The sequence below is a fragment of the Herpailurus yagouaroundi genome, unplaced genomic scaffold (assembly GCF_014898765.1).
Source record: "Herpailurus yagouaroundi ecotype Mexico unplaced genomic scaffold, PumYag 162, whole genome shotgun sequence".
In the NCBI taxonomy this organism is placed as follows: Eukaryota; Metazoa; Chordata; class Mammalia; order Carnivora; family Felidae; genus Herpailurus; species Herpailurus yagouaroundi.
In genome coordinates this window covers 49,371,515-49,398,620 of record NW_024412403.1, presented here as the reverse complement: position 1 = coordinate 49,398,620, position 27,106 = coordinate 49,371,515, and the positions used below count along the sequence as shown (strand labels likewise).

The following is a 27,106-nucleotide window of genomic DNA, read 5'->3' as shown; positions in this document are numbered from 1 at the left end:
CCTTCTCTGGATTTTTAAAAGTAGTTCATCAAATGGTTAAGAATTGCCTAAATACTATTTCTCTCACAAATATAGACTGACCAAAATTTCAAGTTTTTCTGTCACAGAGAGGAGAGACAGTTACAACCTAACAGAGAGAAATGTGATGCTATGTTTTTGCTGTTGTGCCTTTTTTTTTTTTTTTTTTTTTTTTGGTGTGTGTGGGAAAGGGTGTGATGTCATTTTGTCTCCACCCCCTGTGAGTAAGCCCACAGCACAGCTAAGTGCGGCCGCCCGCCTCTGTCACTGGGAGACAGTCCACTTAAATGCAGCTTCAGGGCTGCAGGACACCCACCAGCATTACTCCCCGTGCGAGGTGGCAAATGCAACATGCTCTCCAGCTTGGGGTGTCTACTTCTCTGTGGAAGTATTGCACTAGCCCTGGGAAATGCACAGAAATTGCCAAAAGGCAAGTAGCTCTGATGTTTTGTGTTTTAAAAATAATTTTTAAGAGATACTAGTTTTTAAATGTCAATATTAAATGTGATCTACTTTGCCAGGTCGGGGGGAATACAGTTATTCTGTGGAGTCAGAGTTCATATGCATGATGGAGTTGCTTAAACTTTTACTTCTTTTCCCCTCTGTTATTTATTTTTCAACTGGATCTCTTAAATGCAAAAAATGAAGACCAACTTCTTATTAGGTTTAACAGACGTTCACAGTAGCTTGAATGCTATGGATTCAAACTACGGTGTTTGTATATTGAATCATATGTGGATGGGTTTTCTAGTCTGTTAAAAAGAGTTGTTTGGTGTTTTCATTCCCCTTCCCAGAGACTAAATGAGTTCTGGCTTTAGGTTTAAAAGAAGCTAATTCTGAAACTTTGAATGGTGTAAACCTCACACGTACTTGCTTGCTAATCTGGGGTTTGAGGGACTCCAGGCAGGTCACACCAAAGTAGGGTCATGTGCTAATTTGTAGACACTTCTCTCCAGGGGAGTTTGGAAGAGGGTTTGATCTGCTGGATGGGACACTCCCCCTTTTCCTGGCTAAATTGCTCTCATTTTAGTGTTGGTATTTTGTTTATAAATGCCATCAAAAGAAAATGGAAATTTCTAAATTTAGACCCTAAAAACAATCTTTTGAGCCCATCAGCACCAAAAGAAGAGCTTGCCTCTCTCCTATCTTTGAACGTAGACTTTGCATGTACTTTTTTTGTTCCTTTGCAGAGGCGCTTTCTCAGCCAACTCTAGGTCAGGGAAGGCTTTTTATGGCTGCAGACTGTTGTAGTCAGCAGGACTATGAAAAACAGGCTGGAACTTACTATACGGTTATGACGGAAAATATTGGGGGTAATGTCTTGTCCAAAACCTAGGGTCAGAGAGAGAGGGTGTTAGTGTCAGAATGTCCAAAAGATCCCTCCCAGGTCCTCCCTCTGGGTAGTGTGTTCCCAAATCATCCTGTCCCAAGTGAAAACTGTTCTCTCTTCAGTGTGGTAAGTGAAACTTGAATCCAGAATGTGAAGGCTGAAGGGTTGGGCCGTTGATATTTCACAGGGTGATGTAAAAAGCAATAAAAAAGGCTAAGTAAACCTTCTTAACTCTGAACAGATAGATAATTATGCAAAACTAAAAAAATAAAAATAAAAACACATACTGTTAGATCTTTTGCTTCTATCAAGAATGTTGTTCCTTGATCATTGTAAAAACATTTAAGTACATCAATCTTGAGGCAGAAGTATTTAGAATGAATTGTTCTTCCTGCTGAAATATTTAACAAGGACACATCATTTGAGAGAAGTCTGGGGTTTTCTCAGGCTCAATACCTACAGATGGTTTTATTTTATCTCCTATTCACTGTGTAGGGATGATAGCCATAATTTTGTTACTGCAGACTTCGGCAAATTCCAAATGCTTTAATTATCATGTTGCAATCACTGGATACAAATCTCTTGACACAGTTTTCCTTTATTTGTTATAGTTAAAAAAAAAAAAAAAAAAAGAAATGTTGCCCTAAAAGGCCACAAGACTTTTGTCTCTTCCTTGCACTTTAATCTGAAGAATTTTTATCCAGGTTTCCTTTGTAATTTTAAGAAATATCTGTAGTGTTGGTAATTGTTGAGAAATTGTTAAAAATAATTTTCTTACAAAATAACTGGCACATCTCCTTGTTTCTTTGCTTATCATAAAAGCCACTGAGGAACTTTCGGTTAGGTGAAGTCACTTTTCTCAAACTGTGTTCAGAAATAGGTGTATCGTCCTCAAAAGGGGGGTTGGGCAGGCATCTGCTCTCCACCAATAACTTAAGGAGCCTTCCCGCTTTGTCTTCTTTTGGGGAGTCACAACAGATGTGAGCATTTCACCCATTCTGAAAATTACTCGGTAAAGGAGCCTGCCCAACATCTTTAACCCATTGTTTCTCAAACTCATTTGACTAAAAAAGAGTCCATTTTTCTAGTGAAATAGCTATGATATCTTGATAGGGGCTTGTCTCACACAGGACACATTTGGGGAAATGCTGAGCTAAACAAGAACAAGGTGGGGATAAAAAGGTTTTCTTTTCTTCCTTCCTACTTTAGAGCTAGTTATATGTCATTTGTGATTTAAGAAGAGGATAGAGTTTTGAAGCTAGAGAGGACATTAATGGTTAATTGAGTGGTTCCCAGACCTTTAAATTGATGGGCCAGTAAAAATACATATATATTTTTAACATCAAGGTTCCATTATAGAAGACATACTTGAGGATTTCCAAGAGGAACCAAAATCCCCAGTGTTCATAAAAGCAACCATTTTAACAGATTTATAAAATAAATGAAATTTATACAAATAAGTGTGTTGTTTTTATTTTTCTCTTTTCACCATAAACTAAGGAAAATTTCATCAAAGGTCAATATTTGGGAGCCACTGCCCTAGCTTAATTATTTACTTTACAAATGAAAACACTCAAAGGTGGGAGGGTTTGTGACTTTCCCCCATCCGTAACAGGACCAGGACTGGATCCTGGACTTCTGACTTGAAAGGCATGTTCTACCCTGTTTCCTGCCTGGTAAGCAGGCTTCTCTGCTCCAAACCTTAGGAGTTACATTGTGCAGTGTGTGTGAATGCTACCCTTCACTTGAATAAATTTTTTTTCCTGTAAATATCATAACCATTATCTTAATATTCACGTTTTCCCAAGAACGTATCCTCTGTATATACACATACACACACACACATTATATATATGTATATATATATCTTTCTATATATAAGTGATATATATATATGTGTGTGTATATATGTATATTTATGTATATATATATCTATATATACATATCTATATATAGATATGTATATATAGATATGTATAGTTGGGAATTTATAGGAAAAAGAAATTATTTTTAAAATAAGATACATTTGTTCCTTGTCTTATACCTATTTGTATACTTAGTATGCATACAAGTATGTAACCACATACTTGGTTACAGAAAATACGATATTGGAAGAATCCTTCTTATTTTTCAAAAGCTTAAAGTTAAAGACTATTATTAATGGATCTCTTCTCTCTACAACTTAATGAGTATGTGTTTTGGCAAATCGTTTGCCTTTGCTAAGCCCGGTTTTGTCATCTGTAAAAGGGGAATAATGGTAACTATCTCATAGTGTTTTAGGATTAAATGAGACGAGATATCATGTTAAATGGTCATAGAAAAGTGGATCAATATTTTAAAAAATAGGTATACCATAATTTGTGATCTTGTGCCCAAACTGTCAGACAAATTCTTGGAGGGCAGTAAATTTAGGTGGCATGTTTTTGGCAGAAAGGTGGGGCAAGAGAGTTAAGTGTTGCTCTACAGACAATGAGAGAAAACCTCTCCTGTGCTCTAGGCTGACCATGGCCAACCCCAATGGATGTTTGATTGTCAAGGTCAAACATTGCTGTTCTTTATGGAAAGCTGCACCTTTGCCCTAGGATCAGCTTTCTCTGGGGATTGGTAAGGCCTTACAGAGCTTCCTGGAGAGATCCCTTGAGCTTGTTTTTCAGGAAGAGAATTAAACCGTAACATACAGACCCTGAGAAGAATCACCACATTATTTGACACCTCTGAAAGCCCCTGTGCTCCAGCTACCTCTTGGAATCTTTATTCTTGGCACCACAGACCTTTTCTTCCCCTGCTGCATACCAGGCTAGGATAAAAACCACAGAGAACAATATGTTGTGAAGGGAGCCAACGAAAGCTTATAATGGGAGCTCTCTGCAGAAACTCCTGTGTATGGAAGATTGTAATCTGCCAGGAGGCAAAGCCTACTATTTCTAGAGAACTCTATCAGTCCTGAGGCACGTGTGAGGAAAATCACAGAGGAACATCCAAGATACTAGTGTAATCAGATAGCCTGAAGGCATAAGGCTCTTGGGTGCGACTCTTGGCATGTAGCAGAGGGAAGAGGCAGCTGGCTCTTTGCCTCAGGTTCTTACCTGACATAGTAGATAGAAATCACTGATTCCAAGGGCATAAAACAGGGGCAGATGGTAAAAATAACAATAACTGTCACAGTTATTAATAACTTATAGGTAACATTTTTTGAGCTTATATTGCCTGTGGTAATTTAAGGCTAAATATTTTTAATGTGGAAAATCTCAATTCTCAAAGCTCCCCTATATAGCAGGTATTTTACTATTCCTATTTTACAGAGCATAAAATTGTGCCCAGAGCATTTAAGCGATTTGCCCAAAGTCACACAGACAGAAAGTGGCAAAAGAATATATATATCCTTAATTTCCATGTAATATCAGTTCCCTGCTTTATGTGAAGATATACTAATCTATTTAAGTAACAAATTATATTCCATGTGTATGCAGAGCACTGAGGCTAGGAACACACAGCATGGCACCTGTCTTTAAGGAGCTGACCAGGTAACGGAGGGGACCGGGATATAAAGGGATAATTACAATAGAGTGAGATTATCCTCCACTTTAGGTAAAGCACATGGAGCTTTGAGAACAGCCAGAGGACCCACCCCAGCCAGAAGGGATCAAGAATTAGGAGAGGATAAAGTACTTAAGTAGAGGCCTGGAAGACAAATACAAGTTGGTGCAAGGAAGAGGATGGCTGGGAGTTGAGGGGCCTTGGCAGCAGAGGAAGCTGCATGGCCAGACCCTAGGAAACCCCCAGGTGCCAGTGCTCAGCTGGTGTTAAAGTACTCAGAGAAGAAGCTGGAACTGGGAAGTCCACATAGGATGCAACTGTGTCTTCCTTGTCTCTATTTGTCCAAGACTCATTGACTCCCCAAGATTGATTACAAAGAGGAAATAGAAGCTTGTCTTTGGAGTGGAGGACTCCTATGTTTTGCTCTGTAAACTTTTCCAGACATTCACCTGGGGTCTGGCTCTCACTTTCCCTGGATACCTCCCAATCTTACTTTGACAAAATTTCATGTGTCACTCCAATGACCCAGTCCATTTCTCTAAAAGGTGATTAATATTTGCAAGGGGCTGGAGAAGATCTCTTCCATCGTAGGGCAGGGAAGTTGGGGGGATATTAATGGGGAGTGCAAAAGAAACCTACTGGGTAGGATTCTGCTTTTAATAAGTTGATCTATATTTATGTACTGGTGTCACTGTATAAGAGTATATTGGAAAAATATGGCTCCTCTGCTAAAAGGAAACAAAAAAGTTTGAAAACTATGGGAGAATTATTTTAGTATCTTTGTCAGCTCCAAAGTTTCTTGGCAGTTTTATTGATTTGTTTGTGTTTATTGAACATGTATTAGGTAAAAATGAGATCCAATCCTTGTTATAAAATAACCCTATATTAGGAATTGATTAAATATAATTTTTTGGTGCTAAGACTATCATGTATAAAACCTAAGGTTTAAAAATTAAGTTCTCCTGTGTTAACTATATATTTGCTACTTTTTTTCAGTTTTATAGACTACTATATCAGACTATGAGATATGGAATGGTAAGGAATTTCAGCCTCTCTCTTTCACAGGGAAACAATTGAGAATAAGAAACTTTATCTACACTGTCTCATAGAAAAGACAGCTAAAATGTTTTTGTCGGTTAAATGTGAGTTGGCAGAAGGTTTCTTTAAGACAAAAGCGAGGTATCTAATAAAGAGAGGATCATTCAGGGGATGAGACCCACTGTTATATCTGGGTCACTATCTTCAGAAAGATTTTCCTTTTGCTTGTTTCTTGCTTGCCATTGTAAAAGTAGGTATAAGAGAGAATGTTGTACGTAATATATGAACTTATAAAAGTGATCTAAGAATAAATGTAAAATTAAAAAATAGAATAATCTAAAGTGACAGATATTATAATAGTAAAATAAAAATGTAAAAATAAATAGTATCAGCTAAAGAAGGAACATGTTATAAATAGAATATGAATGGTTTCACTACATACATTCTGTTAAAATGACATTTAAAAATATGAAAACAATTAACCATATTACTGCATAGCAGGCATGATGTTTAATGCTGTGTTTAGCATAAATTATCTCATTTTATCCTCACACCTATGAAGATATGTTATTATTTTTCATATTTCACAGATGAGGAACTAAGCCTGAAGACTTTGCTAGTTACCTATTTAAAATATTTTTTTATGTTTATTTATTTTGAGAGAGAGACACAGTGCTGGAACTCATGAACCGTGAGATCATGACCTGAGTGAACTTTGGACGCTCAACTGACTGAGCCACCCAGGCACCCCTAGTTTTTTTGTTAACTATTGATGTACAACAAATGGCCACAAAATCATCAGCTTAAAACAACACATATTTATTATTTCAAAATTGCTGTGGGTTACAAGACTGAGTCTGTCTTATTTGGGGCCTCTCTTCACTGTCTTTCACAGGTTGCAACAGAGAGTTGGGCAGGGATAGGGTCTCATCTGAAGGCTTGACTGGGGAAAGGTCCACTTCCAAGTTTTTGTGGTTGTTGGTAGAATTCAGTTCCTTGAGGAATGCTGGCAATTGACCAGAGGTCACCTCAATTCTTTGCCACATGAGCATTTCTGTTATGTCTCCTTGCTTCATCAAAGTGTCCAAACCCAGATTAATTTGCAGGAAAGATAAAAATTTTAATTTTATGCAGCCTAATCATGGAAGTGAAAGCCTATGACCTTTTTCACATTCTATTGGTTAGAAACAACTCACAGGCCCTGTCACATAAGGTGATTATACAAGGGAGTTAATATCAGGAGATAGGGGTATTGGGAGTTATCTTAGAGCCTACCCACTACAAAATGGTCAATGGCTACTAGAATCATACAGCTAGTAAATGATATATTGGAACTATGAATATAGCAGATCTAACTCCAGAGAATATACTGGTTTGAGTATTAACACCAATCTACTTTCCATAGAATTCAGCCTTTAGTGGAAGGTCCCCATTAGGCAAACTGCCAATTTGTCTCCCTCCATGGTTAGGGTCAATTCTAGGAAATTCCTGAGAATTGAGATAAACATGTTAAGAGTGCAAAGACTTAAGGTATATATTTAGGGCACAATTTTATGTGTGCAAGAATCCAGTCAATGCCTAGATTCCTTTGCTGATTTCCTCTGTGGCACATCAAATGTGGTCAATCCCATGTAGAGGGATATGGAAAGTAAACTCTCCCCAAATAGAAACCCTGATTTTCATTTTAAGACTTAGATGTCACCATCTCTCACCCAAAAAGAGAAAACATAAGACAGAGCAAAAATTTTCTTTAACAAAGTGTACAAATATTAAGAAACTAACCCCTATTGAGTTGATGACACAGTTCCCATAAAATGTGCTTCTGAAACATCAGTGAATGGAGGAGTTGTTATAAAGTTGAGTTAAGTTTGTGTTTGGAGGAAGGAAGTGTATTTGTGTTGGTGCATGTGATGGAGACAACTGGATGAACAAAAGGAGCTTTTTCTGATCCTTTTTGCTGTTAATAAAACAATTCTTCCATATGTTCTAGGAATCAAAACACACAATTTAGGTTGTACATAGGATATATTCTTAACATGGTATCCAGAACCTCATAGAATGTTTAATACTAGAATACCCTGTGTGGCTTTTTTCTCTATCCCACAGTCTCTTCTTGTGTTGGGATTGTCCTAAAGGCCTAAGAGGTCCATGGTAAGAAGGGTAAACCTCCTGGTCTCAGTATACTTTGCTGAAGTCCTGTGGACAGGAAGGCTGAATCAGGGCTTACTCTGCTTGCTGCTCATGTTAGTTTGGGTCTCTACCAAGAACCTTTCACAGTGAGAATTTTAGAGTGTGTTGTAAGTTTCCCTGATCTAACAAAATCCTGACTTGTATTCCTAGTGATTTTGATAGAAATTTAGGAGCCTTAAAGCTAGCCTGAAGTTTTTAGGCTCTTTTGGTGTAGCAAGCTATGAAGTCAGCTAATGTTCCTCCCTGAGGAATCTTGAAAAGGAAGTAGAAGATGTGATACCTTCATAGAAGGCTCATTATTGTTCTCTAGTCACAGAGTGTACTACTAAAGTCTATGCATTAGAAAACCAGATCAACTCAACCTACTCCAAGCACCTGCTAGTCAGGTTAGAAATTAATTTTGCATAAAGTTGAGGTCCAGTTCAAGCTTCATGGATGATATAACAATTCAATGTTTTCTTTTAAAGTAAGTTTAGCTCTGAGTACAAATACTATTACATCTATTCTGATAGCTGTAACCCTCACTGCCCATTAGAGTAACTAGAGAGTTTTAAAAAGTATCAGTACTATTCTGCTTCCCTACTCAGTTATAATTTGATTGGTCTGGGGTGGGATAGTTTTAAAATTTTCTCAGGTGGTTCCAGTATGATCAGAGTTGAGAACTACTGATTTACAGTTTTGAAAATTTGTATGTGTAAGTGCTTGATAAATCTTTCTAGATGTATGCAGAGTAAAATTTAAAAGTTGGAAACAAACTATTTTGCTATTTAAGTTTTAAAATCAATTCAAAGATGATTTTTTTTCTGCTTTGTTCTAGAATTTTAAGGCCTTATTTGGAAAATTTTTGAGGCTCCCTTATCAGACTACATAGAATAAGGAAATGTTTAAAATTGAGATTAACATTTGCTTTTGGTGTTAGAACATAAGTGCTAATCCTACTTTCACAAAATATCAGAAGCTAGATCTGAGAAACTATGGCTGATTGTGTTTTTCAGGACTGAACTTAAATTTATTTATTCTGTCATTTAATTATCATTAAAAAAAAGCAATAGTAGGATTATAAAGATGAGTAGGACATTTCCTGCCTTCAAGGAATTTGAGAAAGTTGTATTTAAAACTATTTGGCCACAGAAATGTAATTTTCTTTTAGATGAAGCTGTTGGTGTCTTAATTCTTTATCCTTAGTTAACATACAAAATTTTTAGGAGTTAAGCTATTCCACTGTGTTGCCATGCACTAGCTTTAAGTGATACACATAAAGAAGAAAAAGATAATGTAATATATTAAGAAAAACAAAGTACCCTATAATCCCAGCTAATGCAAAATATAGGAGTTAAGCAAATGTTCAGTGAATTTCCCTATTCAGAAGGTCCAAGTTATATAAAGATCACCTTTGGACATGGTTCCTTTAATTGTGCACATTTACCACATACATTCCAGCTTACCATCTTTCTGTTTTATGTTAAGGATAATTTGTGAGCCCATAGGATGGCTTATAATCTGAAACATCTTTAAAATGTAATCACTGAATTTCCAATAAAAGGAAAGGTCTCTCCTCTTTGAGTGGAGAATAGACCCTTGGTAACAAAGCTTGGGATACTTTGCTTCTGACAAGATGCCCAAACGGAGTTTCAGATTTCCTTTTTCCTTAAATGCCATTCGTTGATTTTTTTCCATTCTGTTAACTGATAAGAAAACATTCTGGTTCTCCAAGGGCCCTGCTGAGAGTCCACTGTGCGCACGTGTGTGTGGGCGTGCAAGACCTAACAGGCCTTCCTTTTCTGAGAGCAGCAGAAGGAGGAGTTTGGGGCAGCTGCCAAAGTCATGCTGGCAGAGAACTCTGGAATTCAGCCCTGTTACAGATATGCCAGCAGGGGATACATGACAGAGGCTGCTTCTCCTTTCACTTTCCCAGATGGAGTTAAAGCCTCTCCAGCTAGTACGTGTAGGACAAGGGATCAGATGATTGGAAGAAGAACCCCTCCTTCCCTCTGCTGGCTCAGCCTCTTGAAACACCCCAATGATGCTATTGTCACAGAATAATTACCTAATTACTCATATTTTTCCCAGAATTGGAGGGACAATGGCACTGGCCATGTTCTTCCTTTGAGGTTTAGTCTGTAGTTTCATCGTGCATTGAAATGGTCAATATTGGAAAATAGCCATGGGGGCCAGTGGGCAAAGTGCAGGAGTGAATGTGAGTCTGAGCAAGTGACCTGACCTCACTGAAATCAGATCTGCTTCCCTGAAAAAAGGGAATCATAAAAATAACAGTTCTCTTTTTAGCTTCCACTAATAAATAATAGTAGGGTGACTTTAACGGATTTTTTTGTTAGTAACTTTCTTAAACTAAATAAGAGGGTATGTAAAGACCAGATGCATTTTTGAAAATTCTCTACCTGCCATGGCAGCTAGAGGTCTAGAAGATCTCCTAGATGCTCTAGTCTCCTGGACCCTTCCTGAAAATATGCTGAGCTACAAGAGTGCTCCATTGCTGGAAATCAGTTTCCTGAGCCTGGGCTTCTAGTGGGTTGGCCTCACAGTGACACAGAGACTGAGTAGAAGAACCACAGCACTGTGGATTTTTAAGCATAAATCTTGCCATCAGCATCCTGCTTCTGTTCCTTTGTCCAGTTCTCTGCAGGAGGTTGGAAGGTCGTGCTCAGAGCAGATTTAAGTTATTGTGAAAGATTTGGGAGCACAAGTTGTGGTCCTTGGTCAATTGTATCTCTACATACCCTTGGGATTCAGTTCTATGTGACTTGAACTCCCCCTGGATGTCTGCTACTGACTGTCTAGCCAACTCTCAGGTACTGTGTTGGTCTGATCAGCCACCTGCTGAGACTTTTTTTCTTGCCCTCTCTTTTTGTTCCTGATATTCCTTTCCTTTTATCCTCCTTCTCTCCCCTCTTTTCCTCCTACTTCCCTCCTTTCCTCTTTCTCCCTTCTGTCAACACCAGAGGAGTCCTCAGAACATTCTACGGGCTTCCACCCTCAGTCTCTTCTGCAGGCCACTTTGGCCCCTCATTTTCACCTCACAACTGACTCCTTATCTGTTCAGATACATCAGGAATCACCCCTTTGGAAAAAAATGCACACTTCATAATTTTTTCAAGTCAGCAGTGGGTATTTCTATGTCATGCTAAATGTTCCACTTGACTGAAAATATCATGGTTTCCCACTTAGTTATCTTAAAATCAGCAAGTTTGCAAGAAGCACAAATTTACATTCATCTGATAAGCTCTGTCCATATCAGATTGAACAAAATATAACTGTATATTAACACCACAGTTCATTGTTAAATGGTTTTGAACATGGCATAAGTTATTACATCCCTTGAATTATGGCAACAACATAAGCCTGATAAAAGCCAGATAGCACAGTGGTATTTTGTAAGGTCACTTTTCTATTTATTCTGAATTTTTGTTCCATTGTAGTTGCTGGAGTTTGATATTTTGAAGAACTTGCACAAAACTTTGCTGTTTTTCAGGGGCTCATTGAGTTGGATCTTAAGTTCAAATGCCATGTTTCTCTCCATTTCATTGGTAACCAATGTTTCCACGAAACTGAGTTCCTGGGTTAAGTGTCCCCTATGAAATGTGATCCTTGAATTGGCCACTGGATCACAGTAGCAGGCATTTAATACCATTAATACAATTTCAATGTGCCAGTCTCCCTCTTTGATCTCTGTTTCTCTGGCTCCCCCTTTGCTTTGCTATACTCAACAGATGACTTTCAAATTTTTCTCTCACTCTTTACAGCCTCCTCTTTTTCGCTTTCATGTCTTTTTCAAGTTTTTACCCTTGTGCTTGGAAGACATCCACCATCTCTGCCATGGAAACTTTATATGTTCTACTGGATTTTAGACTTTTTCAACGATGACCTACAGTAATAATGACTAGTGAAAAAAATATGTATGTAAAATTAGGTTTCCAGATTCAAGGGTGTGTGCTTACACACGTGTGCCATGCTGCATTATTGTGCTGGTTCTCCTTGAGCTACAAATTGAAAACCAATAAATATGAAATAGATGAAAGGCCTAGAAATGGGTTAAACTTGGCATGATGCACCACTGGTTTTTGATTGATCAACATGCTGGTATTACTCTGGTGTAGCGTTTTGCTCTTATGTGGAACAATCTAGTTAAAAAGTCTTTACAGTCTTTCACTGGAACAAGTGATTATTTTTATTACCTTGTTTTGGAAATAGTAACTCAAAGTTTAAATGTTGATATTACAACTCAATCACTAGAAAGACTAATTAAAAATATTCTTGAATCACTTAAAGAGGTAACAATCCTTCATAGTCCTGGTTAGTCAAAATTCCTTCTCCATATACTCTTGGCAAGAAATCTCACTTTCACAATATTTCATCAACATGCCAATGCTTTTTCAAATACTTTCAGGTGCCTTTCTCTGCTCTTTACAAAGAAGGCAATTTAGTTTTATAATCCCCTAAACTTGTCAGCTGAATTGCATTATATAACACTTGTTCTTAATCGGCCATTCATTCCAAGCATCTGTTTTCACTTATGTCAGAAAATTAAGACAACACGTATTGACTGTACTGTTTTCCAAAGTCGTCATAACCCATGCTCACATGTCATCTGAAAGGTTCTTGTGGTGTCCCAGAAATGTCCATTTCAAACACTCCTTTTCATAGCCAGAGGTTCATAGGCCACAAAGGGACCACAGACATTAACACTAAACAAACTTCCTGAAAATTATATTATTAAATAATTTAAAAGACATTAAAGGATAAGCATTAGCACAGTCAAGATCTTTTTAGGGATATTTCTTTCTAGGCTCTTTCTTATTTTGTGGGAGTGTTTGTTTCTTCCTTTTTTCTTTTTTTTAAGGGGAGGAACATGTACCTCCATTAATCTGTATTAAAACTAGTCTCTCTCCCACCTATCCTTCCTCCTTTGAGGACTTGCATCCTACATCCATCCACAGGCCCTGGTTGTAGAAGATGGAAATAGAAAAAGAAACGTGTGAATTTTGTTTTATTGAGACATAACTGTTCAGCAAACCTGGAGATAATAAATCTCAGATTATATTGAGGAGCAAGGAATCCTTAAGTGCAGTGGTGTTCAAGGTCGAGTGAGCATCAGAATCATCTAGAGGGCCTATTAAAACTCAAAGTGCTGGATGTCATCCCCTGAGCTCCTGACTCAGTGGATCAGAAACTCAGAGACCAAGTGGCCCAGAAAATCTGCATTTCTCACAAGTTTCCAGGTGCTGCTGGTGCTGCTGGCCCTGGGACCACATTTTTGCAAACCACTGACTTAGTGAATCTGTTAGTGTGCATGGACTACCTTCCCCAATGCCACCCTTCATGCCCCCTACCCCTTACTAAACTCATACCAGATTCTGATTTAGTAGGTCTGCTTTTAGCAACTATCACTGCTGATTCTGCTGAGATTAACTGTGTAGAGAGAAATAATACTCATCTTTTTATATAAACAGCACCAAGCTCTGAGACACTAATTTGAAGAAATTGGTTAAGAGGAACTTAGCTAGCTTACTACAGTTCTATAAACTTGAAGAACCTGTGGTTTGCATTGTTCAGTATATGATACATGTCTGCAAAAAATTATAGTTTGGGATAGTAAGGGCTCTAGTTCTTGTGATGAACTTCTGTCTGCTTTTATACCTAGAAACCACCTTTTCCCATACCTGGCTGGAGTTCTGAGCAGCATTCACCATTAATGTAACCTTGTTTGGTAGTGAGTAATGTTTAAAACCAGGGCTGGACAGTTTTTGGTGACATTATGACATATTAGTGAGAGTCATTCTCTTGTGTATATGTACATTAAAGTTAATGCTTAATATTAGCCTGAAGCATCTGTTAAGTGTAACCCAAACTTAAGAAATCCCACCATAAAGTATGAACAGTTTACCAGGTCAATCAAGAATAATACAGTTGTGAAACTAAAGATGAATTTGATACTTCACATAAAAGTGCTTTGTTATTTTGACTTACATAGATGATTAGCCAGCCCTTGTTATTGAACATTAGCTGTGGCATTTATATTTGGCAGATAGTTAAAAACACTGTGTATGTAGCTTTCAGGTTTGAGTTTCTTTTCTTAGCTCTGGGAGTCCATAAAACTCTTGAAGTTGTATGTAAAGTAGTGTACTTATGGGTATATACATTTTGGAGGGTATTGATCCTTGGACATTGAGATCCTCAAAGAAGTCTAAAAGCCAGTGAAAGTTAAGAACTATATGTCTAGACAGATGCCTTTTACTGAGTTAGAATTAGGATGTATCAAATGAGTGGCTGGAAGGATTACTACTATGTGCATAGAATATAAAGAAAGGGCTCTGAGATGGTCCATGAAAAATCTCAAACTTCACAACTAAGATAGGAACACAGTTTATTTTATGCAACTGGTTTTGTTGTGGTGCAAAAAAGTTAAATATGGACATATAGTATTCAAATAACCCTCAATGATCCTCACCACTTCACCTCACCATGAATCCCCACCTCCTGGTATGCATGTCTTTGTAGAGTCCCCTCACATACTGAATCATGGCTGGCCTGTGTTCCATCAGCACAGAGAAAAAGTGAAGCAAAGATGTGTGACTTCTAAGGCTAGGTAATAAAAGACATTGCAGTTCACACCTTGTTCTTTCTTAGGGATCACTCAGTCTGGAGAAGTCTTGTGGAGAGGTCCACGCGGTAAGGAACTGAGACTTCCTCCTCATAGCCAGCACTAATTTGCTAACCATATGAATGTACCATCTTGGAATGCATCCTCCAGCCCCAGTCAAACCTTCAGATGATTAAAACTCTGGTCAATATCTTGACTGCATCTCATGAGAGATTCTGAATTATAACTACCTAGCCAACCTGTTTCCAAGTTTCTTCTTGATCCATAGCAACTGTGTGGATAATAAATGCTTATTGCTTAAGCCTCTAGGCTTTGGATTAATTTATTATACAACAATAGGTAATTAACTTAGGGAGTGACTTTTTATTGTAATTTAAAGGATGATTTAAGTGGAATAAAAATAGAATGAAAAATACAGATAATTTTATTTATTGGCACATAATTTTGGAAATGTAATTTTGCCTACAGGCAAAAGATAACTGGAAATAAATTCTGGAGGATAATTTTGGATCCATTACAAAACAACTGGGCATAAATGCTGACCAAAGAATGATTGGAAACAATATGTGAACGAATATCCTTCTAAAGTAATCATAGAAAATGTTTGTTAGTTTAGAGCAGTTTAAAGATCTGGTCTTTTGAGGCCTTAATAGATGGACTTGGCTTTCATTCCGGAAGCCATTTCAGGACTGGCCTAAGGCCAAGGGTGAGTCTGTATTGGTCCTGCTGTCATTTAAGAGAGTCGACCTGTGCCCAAGACAGCTTAAAGAGAAGCAAATTAAGATCCACCCTGTAGCTGACCTACATCCCTGAATTCCCCTGAGGAACAAATGGGCTTCCTGGGACAAACTTGGATAGGGCCAAGGTCTTATCTCCTTGGCCTTTGGTCTTAGCTTTGACCTCATGCTAAAGTTTATGTCATAGCATTCTTCATGTAATTATAACTCCATGGTAAGCATTTGTGAAATTTCTTATCTCTTATAGAAAAAACATTTATCAGCACCCAGTGCTATAATAGGAGGAATAAGGATATAAAGAAGAATAACGGTTACTGTTCCTGTGGAGTTTATACCCTAGCAAAAGAAATAGATGAACTAAACACGATACTACAATGTAACAAATGCTCAAGCTATATCTGACTTATAGTATGCTTCATTAATGACTGTGCCTAGTGCTTAAGCTGAACTCATTTACTTCCTTCAAAAATACCATTGTTTATAAAATGATTACAAAGAAGAATCACAGACACTTATCATCAGTTGCTAAGACCTTATTAACAAAGCATGTAACAAAACATAAAACTGGGTAAGCAATTTCTATCCAGTTGGCCTGTTCCTTGGCTAGTCAATATCTGTGTCTCTTGGATGATATAGGTCACAAGGGATAAGGAGTCTTCCTGCTTAGCCCCTCTTCCCAAACCAAATTCCAGTCTAGATCCCAAGTTTTTTTCACCAATATGTATCATCATTCAAAGAATTACAAGGCTCCCTGTGGCCTCTTGTTTTCATGCAGGTTCAAGGCTCCATGGACTTGACCTTCCCAGAGTGTCTTATCCTAGTTGCCAAGGAAGAGCTGTTTTAGCAGCTCATTTCCTACCACTCCTTCATCCATTGTCAATGAAGGAAACTATTAAGCAAAACATTCAGGCTTTTAAAGTGGACTCTACTCATGAGGGATGCTATGGCAAAGAAAAAAAGTCAGGGAAAGCCAAAACATTGGGACAAATCTGAAACCATCATCCAAACAGGCAACATGCCACTAGAAGAGTCACAACTGTGACTAGAGATCAGCTGTTTTAGAATCCTTTTTCCACTCCATCCTGGGAAGTGAAGGACTCCTTCATCCTCACTGGCTCTTCTCCTCCAAGGCAGCAGTGGTACTCACTCCTAAGTGACTTTTCTCCTTGGACTCATTCATTAAAAGTGGGAGTATATTGCTTTTAGGTTCCATTTTGTTATCTTGCTTCAGTGTTTTATTGCAATATAACAAAACAGGGAAGCAACTTACAGTGATTAAATATTTTTATCTACATTCAAATGTAAAAGTTTTGACTTTCTTAGCATCTTTCTCTTTTTTCTAAAATAACATGATTATAACTATATTCTTTAAGAAATTTCCTGCACTGTTATTAATATATCTAATTATTAAATAATCTTCAGATCAACATATTAAAAGTAACTAAGTTCTTATCAAACAGGAGAAATAGTTTACATAGACTGCAAACAACTCACCTGTTGTATCTTAGAGAGAGAATCTCAAACACCATCATGGGCAGGTCTGATTTTTCAGGGTACCTTTCTCTTGGAATACCTTTTGTTCCATCCTGCACCCTGAATCTAAATGTGACTCATTTTAATGTTACTTTAGCTAATTAGAAAATATTCATCTGTGGTTATAGCTTAATCTAGAGGATAGATGGGGCATCTGGGTGGTTCAGTCAGTTGGGCATCCAACTTCTGATTTTGGCTCAGATCATGATCTCACGGTGGTGGGATTGAGCCCTGTGTTGGACTCTGCACTGAACATGGAGCTTGCTTAGGATTCTTTCTCCCTCTCCCTCTTCCCCTCTCCGCTGCTTGCATGCTCTCTCTCTGTAATAAGAAAATAATCTAGGGGCACCTGAGTGGCTCAGTCGGTTGAGTGTCCAACTTCAGTTCAGGTCATGATCTCACGGTTTTCAAGTTTGAGCCCCACGACCAGCTCTGTGCTGGCAGCTTTGAGCCTGGAGCTTGCTTCAGATTCTGTGTCTCCCTCTCTTTCTGCCCCTCCCCCATTCATACTCTGTCTCTCTCTCTCTCTCTCTCTCAAAAAAAATAAAACGTTAAAATTTTTTTTTAAAAAATCTGGAGTGTAGGCAACTTTCATCTTTCCTTCAAAATTTAAACACTATGAAAAATGTCTCTATTTTCTCTTTGTCTACCCTTGTTTCATCCAACCTGATAAACGTTTTTATTTTGTCAATTTCAGTGAAGATATATAGCATTTTCATCACCCCAGAAAATTCCATCATGCTCCTTTGTAGTCAATTTCTTCCCCCTACTCCTAGCCTCTTATAAAACACTGATCTGATTTCTGTCTATAGTTTTGCCCTTTTCAGAATGTCCTATAAGAGAAGCATATATTATGTAGGCTTTTTGTCTGGATTTTTTCACCTAGCATAGTGCTTTTGTGATACAACCATGTTGTTGCAGGTATTAGTAGTTCCTTTTATTGGTTGAGAGGATTCCACTATATGGCTGCATCACTATTTTTTTTTAAGTTTATTTATGTATTTTGAGAGAGAGAGAGAGAGAAAGCATTCAAGGGGGGGGAGGAGCAGAGACAGGGAGTGACAGAATCCTAAGCAGGCTCCATGCTGTCAGCACAGAGCCCAATGTGGGGCTCGAACTCATGCACTGTGAGATCATGACCTGAGCCAAGATCAAGAGTCAGAGGCTTAGTCAACTGAGCCACCCAGGTGCTCCTGTACCGCTGTTTGTTTACTCACCAACTGATGGACTTCTGGGTCGTTTCTAGTTTGGGGCAATTATGAATAAAACTGCTATAAAAACTTGCTTACAGGTCTTTGTGTGAACATATAATTTTATTTCTCTTGGTTAAATACATAAGGGTAGAATTTCTTTGTCATATATTCCGTATATGTTTAGCTTTATTAGAAATGCCAAACCATTTTCAAAGTAGCTATAGCACTTTTTATAGCAAACCATGATGATTTCAGTTGTTTCATATCCTTCCCATAACTTGGTGTTGCCATTTTTTTTGTTTTTTTTCTTCTTAAATTTTAGCTGCTCTAATAGGAATGAGTCAGATAAGTTTTGAATTATACCTCTACCCCTTAGAGATTTGTTCACACTTGTTAGGTATCTTTCTTTAAACAGATAGGAGATCAATTTTCTTAGAAACCACCATCTTTTCTAAAAGATAATAGGTAAATAAATTTGCTGAACCCACAGATTTCTTATTAGGTAAGGTAAGATATGGGAATTGGCTACATTTGCCTGGCCAAGAGGGAACATTCAGTGAAGTTTGATCTTATCTCCTTCCCTCCCCATATCTTCTATTCATAAATCATCATAACTCAAACATTAAAATTACACCACCTAGGTTGAACTGTCATGTAGTTTTCCCACTTTCTGCTTTAAGACTCAATTTCAGCTGTTTTTCAAATTTAAAAGACACACTTCGAAAGAGAGTCCTCTGGAAAGGAGAATGCTGAGTAAACCTGGGCATCCCATGCAATGTGGAAAAGAAAGCCTTCTCTTTATCCACAACCAAGGTGTGATTGGAGAAAGAGGGTATTAGGCAGAAAAATAATCCACTGGACATGGAAACAAAACACCTCAATTATAGTCTTTACCCTGCTCTAACTGGATGGGTGACATTAAAGGAAATAACTTAGTCTCCCTGGATCTTATTTTTCTCACCATAAGCCATGGAACACAATACAGTGGTTCTCATTGCTCAGAGTAGCCATGTTCCATAAAGTTGTTGCAAACACCTTGTTAGCAAATATTGAACTATTACTTATAGGGGAAACACAGGGTTAGGTTTCTGTTGAGTCTCTGATCACATTTTTGTTAACCAATCAATATATAACCTTCTTTTTCATATGTTTCTACTTAAAAACAACTTATTTAATATATGTTGTTGATTCATTAACATTGAACTCAAGTCAGCAGCACCACCGATCATGCCTGAACAGAACTTCTCTATTTTACTCTGTGAGGCACAACACAGCCTTCTTACACATACGACCCCGCCACATTGCTTCACTACACTTGGAGGCCATTTTAAACAGTGAAACCACCAGCAAAAAGCACAAAAAAGGCACTAAACAGACTGCGCAAAGGATGTTTCTTTACAGTCTGAGAGCTGAAATAAGGAGGCAGAGTGTTGCCCTGTTCAAACTCAGCTGGAAATATGCACATCAGGTAGCTCAAATTTTTTTGACTCTCTATGCATGTCCACGAAAGACCACAAAAATGCTGCAAGTATTGATTTTGGGGTTACAAATAAATTTTAGTGAGTAGGGAAAAATCACAGAGTCTGCTAATAAAGATTGATTGACTCTATTCTCTGATTCTGTTCCATAGGGCGGATCACGTATATGTTTAAGTGAAAGGACGTGGCAGTGCTGTTCATTATGGTTGAGCATGAGTGTTTTCTCCAGCCAGGGCCTAAGAAATCTAGCGTTTATTAGGAAAGAAAGAAAAGCTTAATACTTAAGTATCTCACTGGGCCTCAAGCACCATAAACATGTTATGAAACCATAGGGCCTAATGGAACTTAAAAATATGCATTAACATATGAAGATAACATCATGTTGAAGAGCCTTGACTGGCAAAAATAATTACTCCATTGTTTGATTCCTTTAAGGTGGGTGAAGACTTGTTGGAACCTGATTGCTTTTGTGCACATTTGCAGCTGCCTTGTAGGATCCCTTTTAAACTAAGTGGTCATCAATCATTTGTCTTCTTGGTCCAGAGGGTAGTTTTCACAACTCAAAGGTGCTTTATAAATACTTGCAGTGACCAGTTTTTTTGTTTGTTTGTTTGTGGATTCCTTTTGGGACAGATAGATTTTTTTTCACATCAAAATTTGATTTTACTTACTTTAATTTCTATGGTGTAAGTTTCATTTTCTAAAATATAATACAGATGTTTTAATGGCAATGCTAGCTTTGTTATATCAAGGAAACTCTAAAAACATGGATGCATTAAGCTATTGAGGTGAAATTACCAGATTGCATAAATGTTTTTGTGGAAATCTGGTGCTTGAGGGGATGAATTCCATTCCCAGTTGCTCTCCTTTCTACCCCTTTTTTGGAAGGCACGCCCTTCTCAGCCCACATTTCTATGATTCCTTTGCTGACAAAGTGCTAGTTGATTTGACTGGCAAGAACCCTCACACCTCTTTTCTGTTTTAATTTCCACTTAAAAAATCTATTTTTAAAGACCTTATTCTTGATCCATTCATTAAAAAAAAAGCTTGTGGTTTTGTTGGGACAAAGAAAAACACCTTGATAAGCAGATGAATGAAATTCAATTTCCATCAACATCTGTTAAACTTCTACCATTTATCAAGCTCTGTACTTGTCAGTTATTTCCATTTTTGTTGTGTGATACAATCCAGTGTAAGGCAGTTTTGATACTGGGGGGAAAATTCAGAACGTGTGGTAAGCATCAACATGCCTTTGGGGCCCACCCACATTCTTGGTGTTCTCTCTGGAGGTCAATACCTAAAGACTTCTACTACCCCACTCCAGACTTGCCTTCTCTTTGCAATGCTTTCAGCTCCAGACTTTCCCATCTGTCAAAATTTCTCTAGTCACTGCCCCATTCCTGCTAGCCTACTTTTTGAAAATAATCTTATATTCTCATTAATAATAAGATATTGATGGTCGGCAGCAGCTAAATGTCTTATTTCTGTGAAATATTTGCCTTTTATCTAAAGATGCTTCTGTGAATAAAGCTTCAATGCTTCTCTAATAAAGCTTCTTTAATGAGAAGATTTCCACCAACTTGGATTTCAAGGGAAGAATTTTTTAAAGCTTAGGAGCCCTCCTTATGTCTCTCAAATCATGTCAGATAAGTGGCAACCTATTCTGTTTACATGTTCAACGAGTCCTGGAAAAGGCACCAAGTAATAATGTTCACTGTAGAAAGTCCTGACTGTAATACAGTGTTTGTAGGGAACTTTGCAGGCATATTGGGAGAAAGCTATATATTTAACGCACAAAATTGTATCAGCAACCACCAAAATTTCTTGAAGCACTTATAGTTATTAAGAAAGAAGCTTTAAGCTCTCCTTGCTTGATGATCTCCTTGGAGTAATTCACTTTTAATTAGGATTCAAAAGAAAAACTCTTGGCATGGAGCAGTGACATGAACACCCATGATGGGCCATCTCTCAGTTATTTTGTTTGGGTACCAAGATGGAGAATTACTTACTTACTAACAGGAGGGGCTTCACAGCTCTCCAAGTCTCCCTTGCCCACTTGTATTGTCACCTCCCCCACTTGCTGCGGAGGGGGAGAACAATGCTGCAAGTACAGAAGAAAGCTTTCAGCACAAATAGCTGAAAGACACTGCTCCAGGAGGGTGAGATAACAAGCCAGGAGCCCAGGAGCCCTCAGCCCTGAGGAGAAGGAAATAATAAGGGCCATGTAACAGTACCTGGATGGCACAGATGAGAGAGGTCTAGTCATGTGAAAGTCTGGGGACTCTCTCTAGAGTAGGGGAGAAAAAGTAAATTTAATATAAGTTGCTGGACTCCAACTTCTTAGGTTCTTTTAAACATTTGAGATAGGCATCGTAAGACCTGAAATCACAATCTGGGTCCACGTATCTCTAAATGTAATACTACTCTGCAAGTGGATACCTGAGTTGGGCTTCATGAACTTGGTCATATTTTTTAGTGGATTCGCTTTGGAAGGAAGTATGACTACTTCCCTAGATATCCAACTAGACATTCCACTTTGGACACCAGCAAAAACCAACACACGTCAAAGCCAAATTGATGTTTCTGATTTTCCCACTGAGCATTGTTATGGAATAAGAAGCCTAATTTCTGCTTCAAATCAGTAAGAATTCATTCAAGAAATATTTATTAATTGCCTTTGATAGCCTAAGCACTGTTGGAGAATAGGTATGGCTAACAGTGCCCTTTGCCTTTTTTATAACAGAGATCTAAACAGCTACAGAGGCTGTTGGCCATCCAGGCGTGTGGTTGTAAGGGAATTCAGGCTGCAGCAAGACTTTAGAGAAATGGACATGATTTGGCTAGATCTGTACTTGTCAGAATAACCCCATGGGAGGGCTCTATTGAAAGAAATGCAGTAACTCCTTATGTAATATGAAGTTTGTAAACAAAGACCATTTAATAATAATTTGAAGATTATTTGTGTTACAGTTTTTTGTTTGAGACTAACTTTACATAAGCAGGGAGAAAAGTACTTAAAAAAAGATGCATTTAAAAAAAATATTTCCTTTGCTGACATTATTGGGGATTTCCTTTGACTTTTGGCAAGTGGTTTACAAAAATGAGTTAACACCCTAATATGTGGACACTTCCTACTCCACCCTGACTCTATTCCAGCAAAATCCATTCTTCTTTTTCAAAAAAGCATTTTTTTTTTCATTCTTAATGACATAGATTTGCTTTTTTGTCTGTTTTGAGCTATGCCTTGAGATTTGAAGATCCTAGAGTTTCTCTGCGTTTCTTTTCAAATGTACATTCTTGGGACAAGCTGATGTTTTGAGTACAGTCTTTATTCCATATTGTGATTGCTGGAGAATTTTTTAAAGTTTATAATAAAATCCAGAGTCAAGGACCTGCTGCTGGCCATATTTATTTGGTGTACCTGTCTCTTTGGTACTTGGATCTTGCTCTCTCTGCATGGGGCAGCATGCAGAGTATGATATGGGGCTGATGGGTAGTCAGGAGGGTTTCAATTCTGGTAGTGCCACTGGTTAGCTCTAGAGCCCTACATTAGTCACCTAACCTTGGCCTCAGTTATCTCAGCTTTAAAATGAAGAGTATGTTCTTCAACGTTAAAAGTCATTTCTATCTCTAAGATTCAGGGTGGTGCATTCTACAAGTAAGAGAACTTTGGGAATTGCCTTTGTGGCTCATTGTGGCTGCATGTGTGGGCAGCTTGGCTTTCACTCTGGTCTATGACTTTCTTGCTTCATGATTTGCATCACTGAGGCTATGTCTGTCTCTCCCCACCCTTTGTGTCAAGCACTGGATCTGCATAACATGAGGCACGAGTGACTCTGCTGGTGAACTGAGAATAAATAGATTACTCCTCCTCTGTGTTTTAAAAAGCTCAGCAAATCTCAAAGGGAATTATGCATGAAGCCCATGGCTGCAGGAGAAACTCACAAAGGATAATCTATATTTCTTTTAAAGCAGCAAATTTAAGATCCTGAAATAGCCCATTCAGGATTTGTTTTTTAAATAGGAATCTGTGATTCAAAGCTGCACATTATATAAATAGAATAATAGACTGGAAGTATCTTCTATCATATCAAGAATCTAGATCAAGTATGGCCAGATTGCCCTGTTAGAACTTGCTGAGCTCACCCATGGCAGTCTTTGCTCATATCCTCCACTACAACTGAACCCTCATTCAATACTAGCCCTGACCATCTGATACCTAGCTTCTTTCAAATCTCATTCATTTTAGTAGATTTCAAAAGGTTATATGACTACTAGCCTCGATAACTACAGGTGTTTTTCATGTGTGTAAATGTATATTTTTTATGAATACTAGGCTAAACTGAACACTATTGGCTAACTGCGGATTAAAATTTTACCTTATTAAATGTTCACTGAGACATTTTTATTCCTAGGATGATATAAATAAAATTTAAATGTCAAGCTAGTTGTAACCATTCCACGTTATTGAACTGCTTTTGCAATGATTGAAATCGGAAAATTGCATAGAGACATAGGTGCATCACCATATAATTGGAATGGATTATTTTTATTGCATATTCACAGGATAAATTGTCCTTTGTCATATTGGTGCTCCTAGAGGTTAAGAAACCCAACATATCTGAGGCAGAATTAACTTCAAGTAATATTTAATTTAACAAAATTCCAACACAATAACTTAATCTCTCCCTTGAAATTGATGGGAATCAAATGGGATTTGCCTCTATTAGTCATAGAATTCAGAACCCAAAACCCCAGAGGGTATACAGTTCAAGCCCTTCCTTTCACAGATGAGAAAATCGGGGTTTTCTCATGGAACATGGAACATAGTTCCTAGGTTTAACCATGATAATACTACTAGTCAAGAACAAAACTAGGTCTTCTAAAGTAACTTTTCCATACCTGAGTAATCTTTAGTATTATGAAAAAAAAAATCCTTACAAATTCTAGAACTTTAAAATTCACTGCACATGCAACAACATTTGAGTTCCTTAGTGCAAAACCTTGTGCTCATGATGGTGGGGAGAGGGGGATACAAAGACTTAGAATATGGTTTTACAGGGAGGCAATCATGAATACAAAGCCATCAAGCCTGACATCTAAAATAATATTTTATGTCTTGAAAGAAGAACAGCATTCTCAGACCAATCTTTTCTATACATGAAGTGTTAAGAGAGGTATATTTGAATCTTTCCATTCATAAAGTCCTATAGCTTAATCCGTATTGTAGTTTCATACATTTAACTAAGTAAGAAACTGTATTAACAAGTTACCAACATTTAAAAAAATTTTTTTTAATGTTTATTTATTTTTGAGACAGAGAGAGACAGAGCATGAATGGGGGAGGGGCAGAGAGAGAGGGAGACACAGAATCGGAAGCAGGCTCCAGGCTCTGAGCCACAGCCCAGAGCCTGACGCGGGGCTCGAACCACGAACCGTGAGATTGTGACCTGAGCTGAAGTCGGACGCTCAACCGACTGAGCCACCCAGGTGCCCCCCAACTTTTTATCTGTAATCCAACCTTGTGATAAAGAAGAATCTGCCTAAAATTCTGTTGTTATTTAATTATTTCACTTTAGAACACGGATCAGCAAACTTTTCAGGGAAAGACCAGATAATAAACACTTTAGACTTTGTGAGCTATATATTATCTCTCATACTAAACTCTGCTGTTTTTATAAAAACAGGTGGCAGACTGGATCTTGTCCATGGGCTACAGTTTGCCCTTTAGAGCATGAAATTAAGAGACAATGTTGCCTTATTTGCTTCACTTCACCAGAAAGAAGTTGGCAAAACTATGCTGTTGGATAGACATCTTGCCCAGTTTTCTAGATGATGAAGTTAGAGAGACTGGGTTTATTGATAACAGATCTCTTGCTTGTACTCATAGTATACACATGAAGTCATGGTTCTCCATTTGTGATAACAGCTGTGCATGATGGAAAAAATTAGTGTTGTGAGTCCAATGTGATCACTTAAGGTTGGAGAACAGAAGCATTCTCAGGCTTATAAAGTTGATCCTGCTTTTTTGATGTAGCTCTTTTAGTATTAAATTAGAAGGAAAACTAAGCTAGTCACAAAACTAGACTTGGTACATGGACTTTTTTTGGCTGATCACTGGCCTTGGGTGAAGTCCTCCCTTCATGACATAACAGATGCACACATTCATGCATTTCAGACTTCTACAATAATGGTAGCATTTACCATTTGTAAAGATAATTTAGAATGAAAAATTGAGGACATTGAGGAGAGGAGGACAGGGACTTTGTTTTATTCCCACCTCTGGTGTTTTGGCAGAGTCATGTCACTGATCTTAGCCTCCATTGGCTTCACCTGTTAGATCTCTAAGGCTCTTCCATCACTAACACATCACGATTCCATTCTGGACAGCACCCAGAATAAGGCCTGGCACACAGAAATCACTCAATATATATATAAATTAATGACATAGAAACTCAGTTTTAAACTCAGAGAATGACTTTATCATTGTTCTGATGGTAAATTGAGTACTTTCTCTGCTTTTTTTGCTTTATTTCATTCAAAGATTAAAGGCTTTCTGTATGTTCATGCCATTACTATAGCAACTTGCCTAGAATGTTCTCTGGTCCAGTAATAATGGGCCATTTTGAAGGATATTTGCTAAAACTGTAGAGTTGTATTTCTTTCATGAACCCTGCTATTTAAAGAAATTAGAGCACTTAATGGTTTGAACTACCCAGAATTTTATCACAATATCCATTAAGGTTTCTGAATACTCTTAGGCCTTGAAGCAGGAGAGTTTGATGGGACTTAAAATGAGTTAGGGTCATGGCTCCTTATGTGGATTTACCTTAGACTCATGATTCTGCTGCTTTAGATATCCGAGGTTTGGTTTTCTACTTCTATTGAAACAGGTTGGTTATGTATGGAAGAGGAAGTAGATGTGGGAAAGAAGCTGTAAATGACCAGTTAGAAGCCTCCACCCCCAGATTATCTCTAATTATTTCACTTACACTATTAGAACTTAGATAATGCAATTTGAAAGTTCCCCTTACTGACATGAATATTAACCATGAGATAAGAAACACTTCAATTCTTTTTCACCTAAATAGAAATTAGCTCTTCAGATCTCTTTCAGTGTGATGGTTAACCAGCCGGAGCTTTGACAAAGCAGGCTGGCACAAACTGTGAGTGTGGAAAGGCTGGCAGAAACCAGAAGTTAGGATAAATGTGTTGAAACTGGAGATAGAAGGATGCTAAATTTTTGCCTGTAGAAATTTCTTCTCCCCATGCCCTGCCCCAGGACCAACAGTGTGGAGGCTTGCTGCCAACTGTTATTCTTTTAAAATGATTTAAATGTCTCAAGTTCTTTCTCATTAAAAATAAAACAAATCAACAGGAAAGAGAGAAGAGAAGAGAAGAGAAGAGAAGAGAAGAGAAGAGAAGAGAAGAGA

General features: G+C 37.8%; 1 protein-coding gene across 42 annotated transcripts in view; it reads left to right on the top strand.

The window, feature by feature from the left end:
* Positions 1–265: 265 nt before the first annotated feature.
* Positions 266–27,106, top strand: part of ABI3BP (ABI family member 3 binding protein) — a 266,973-nt gene continuing 240,132 nt past the window's right edge. For 31 of the 42 annotated variants that reach the window (XM_040484370.1, XM_040484369.1, XM_040484349.1 and 28 more), the window contains exon 1: positions 267–448. In XM_040484370.1, coding sequence (XP_040340304.1) covers positions 370–448 — 79 coding nt within the window. In that variant the 5' untranslated portion in view covers positions 267–369. Of the gene's footprint in view, positions 449–27,106 lie in introns of all 42 variants that reach the window. The other 11 variants (XM_040484365.1, XM_040484361.1, XM_040484364.1 and 8 more) reach the window with 3 other exon arrangements.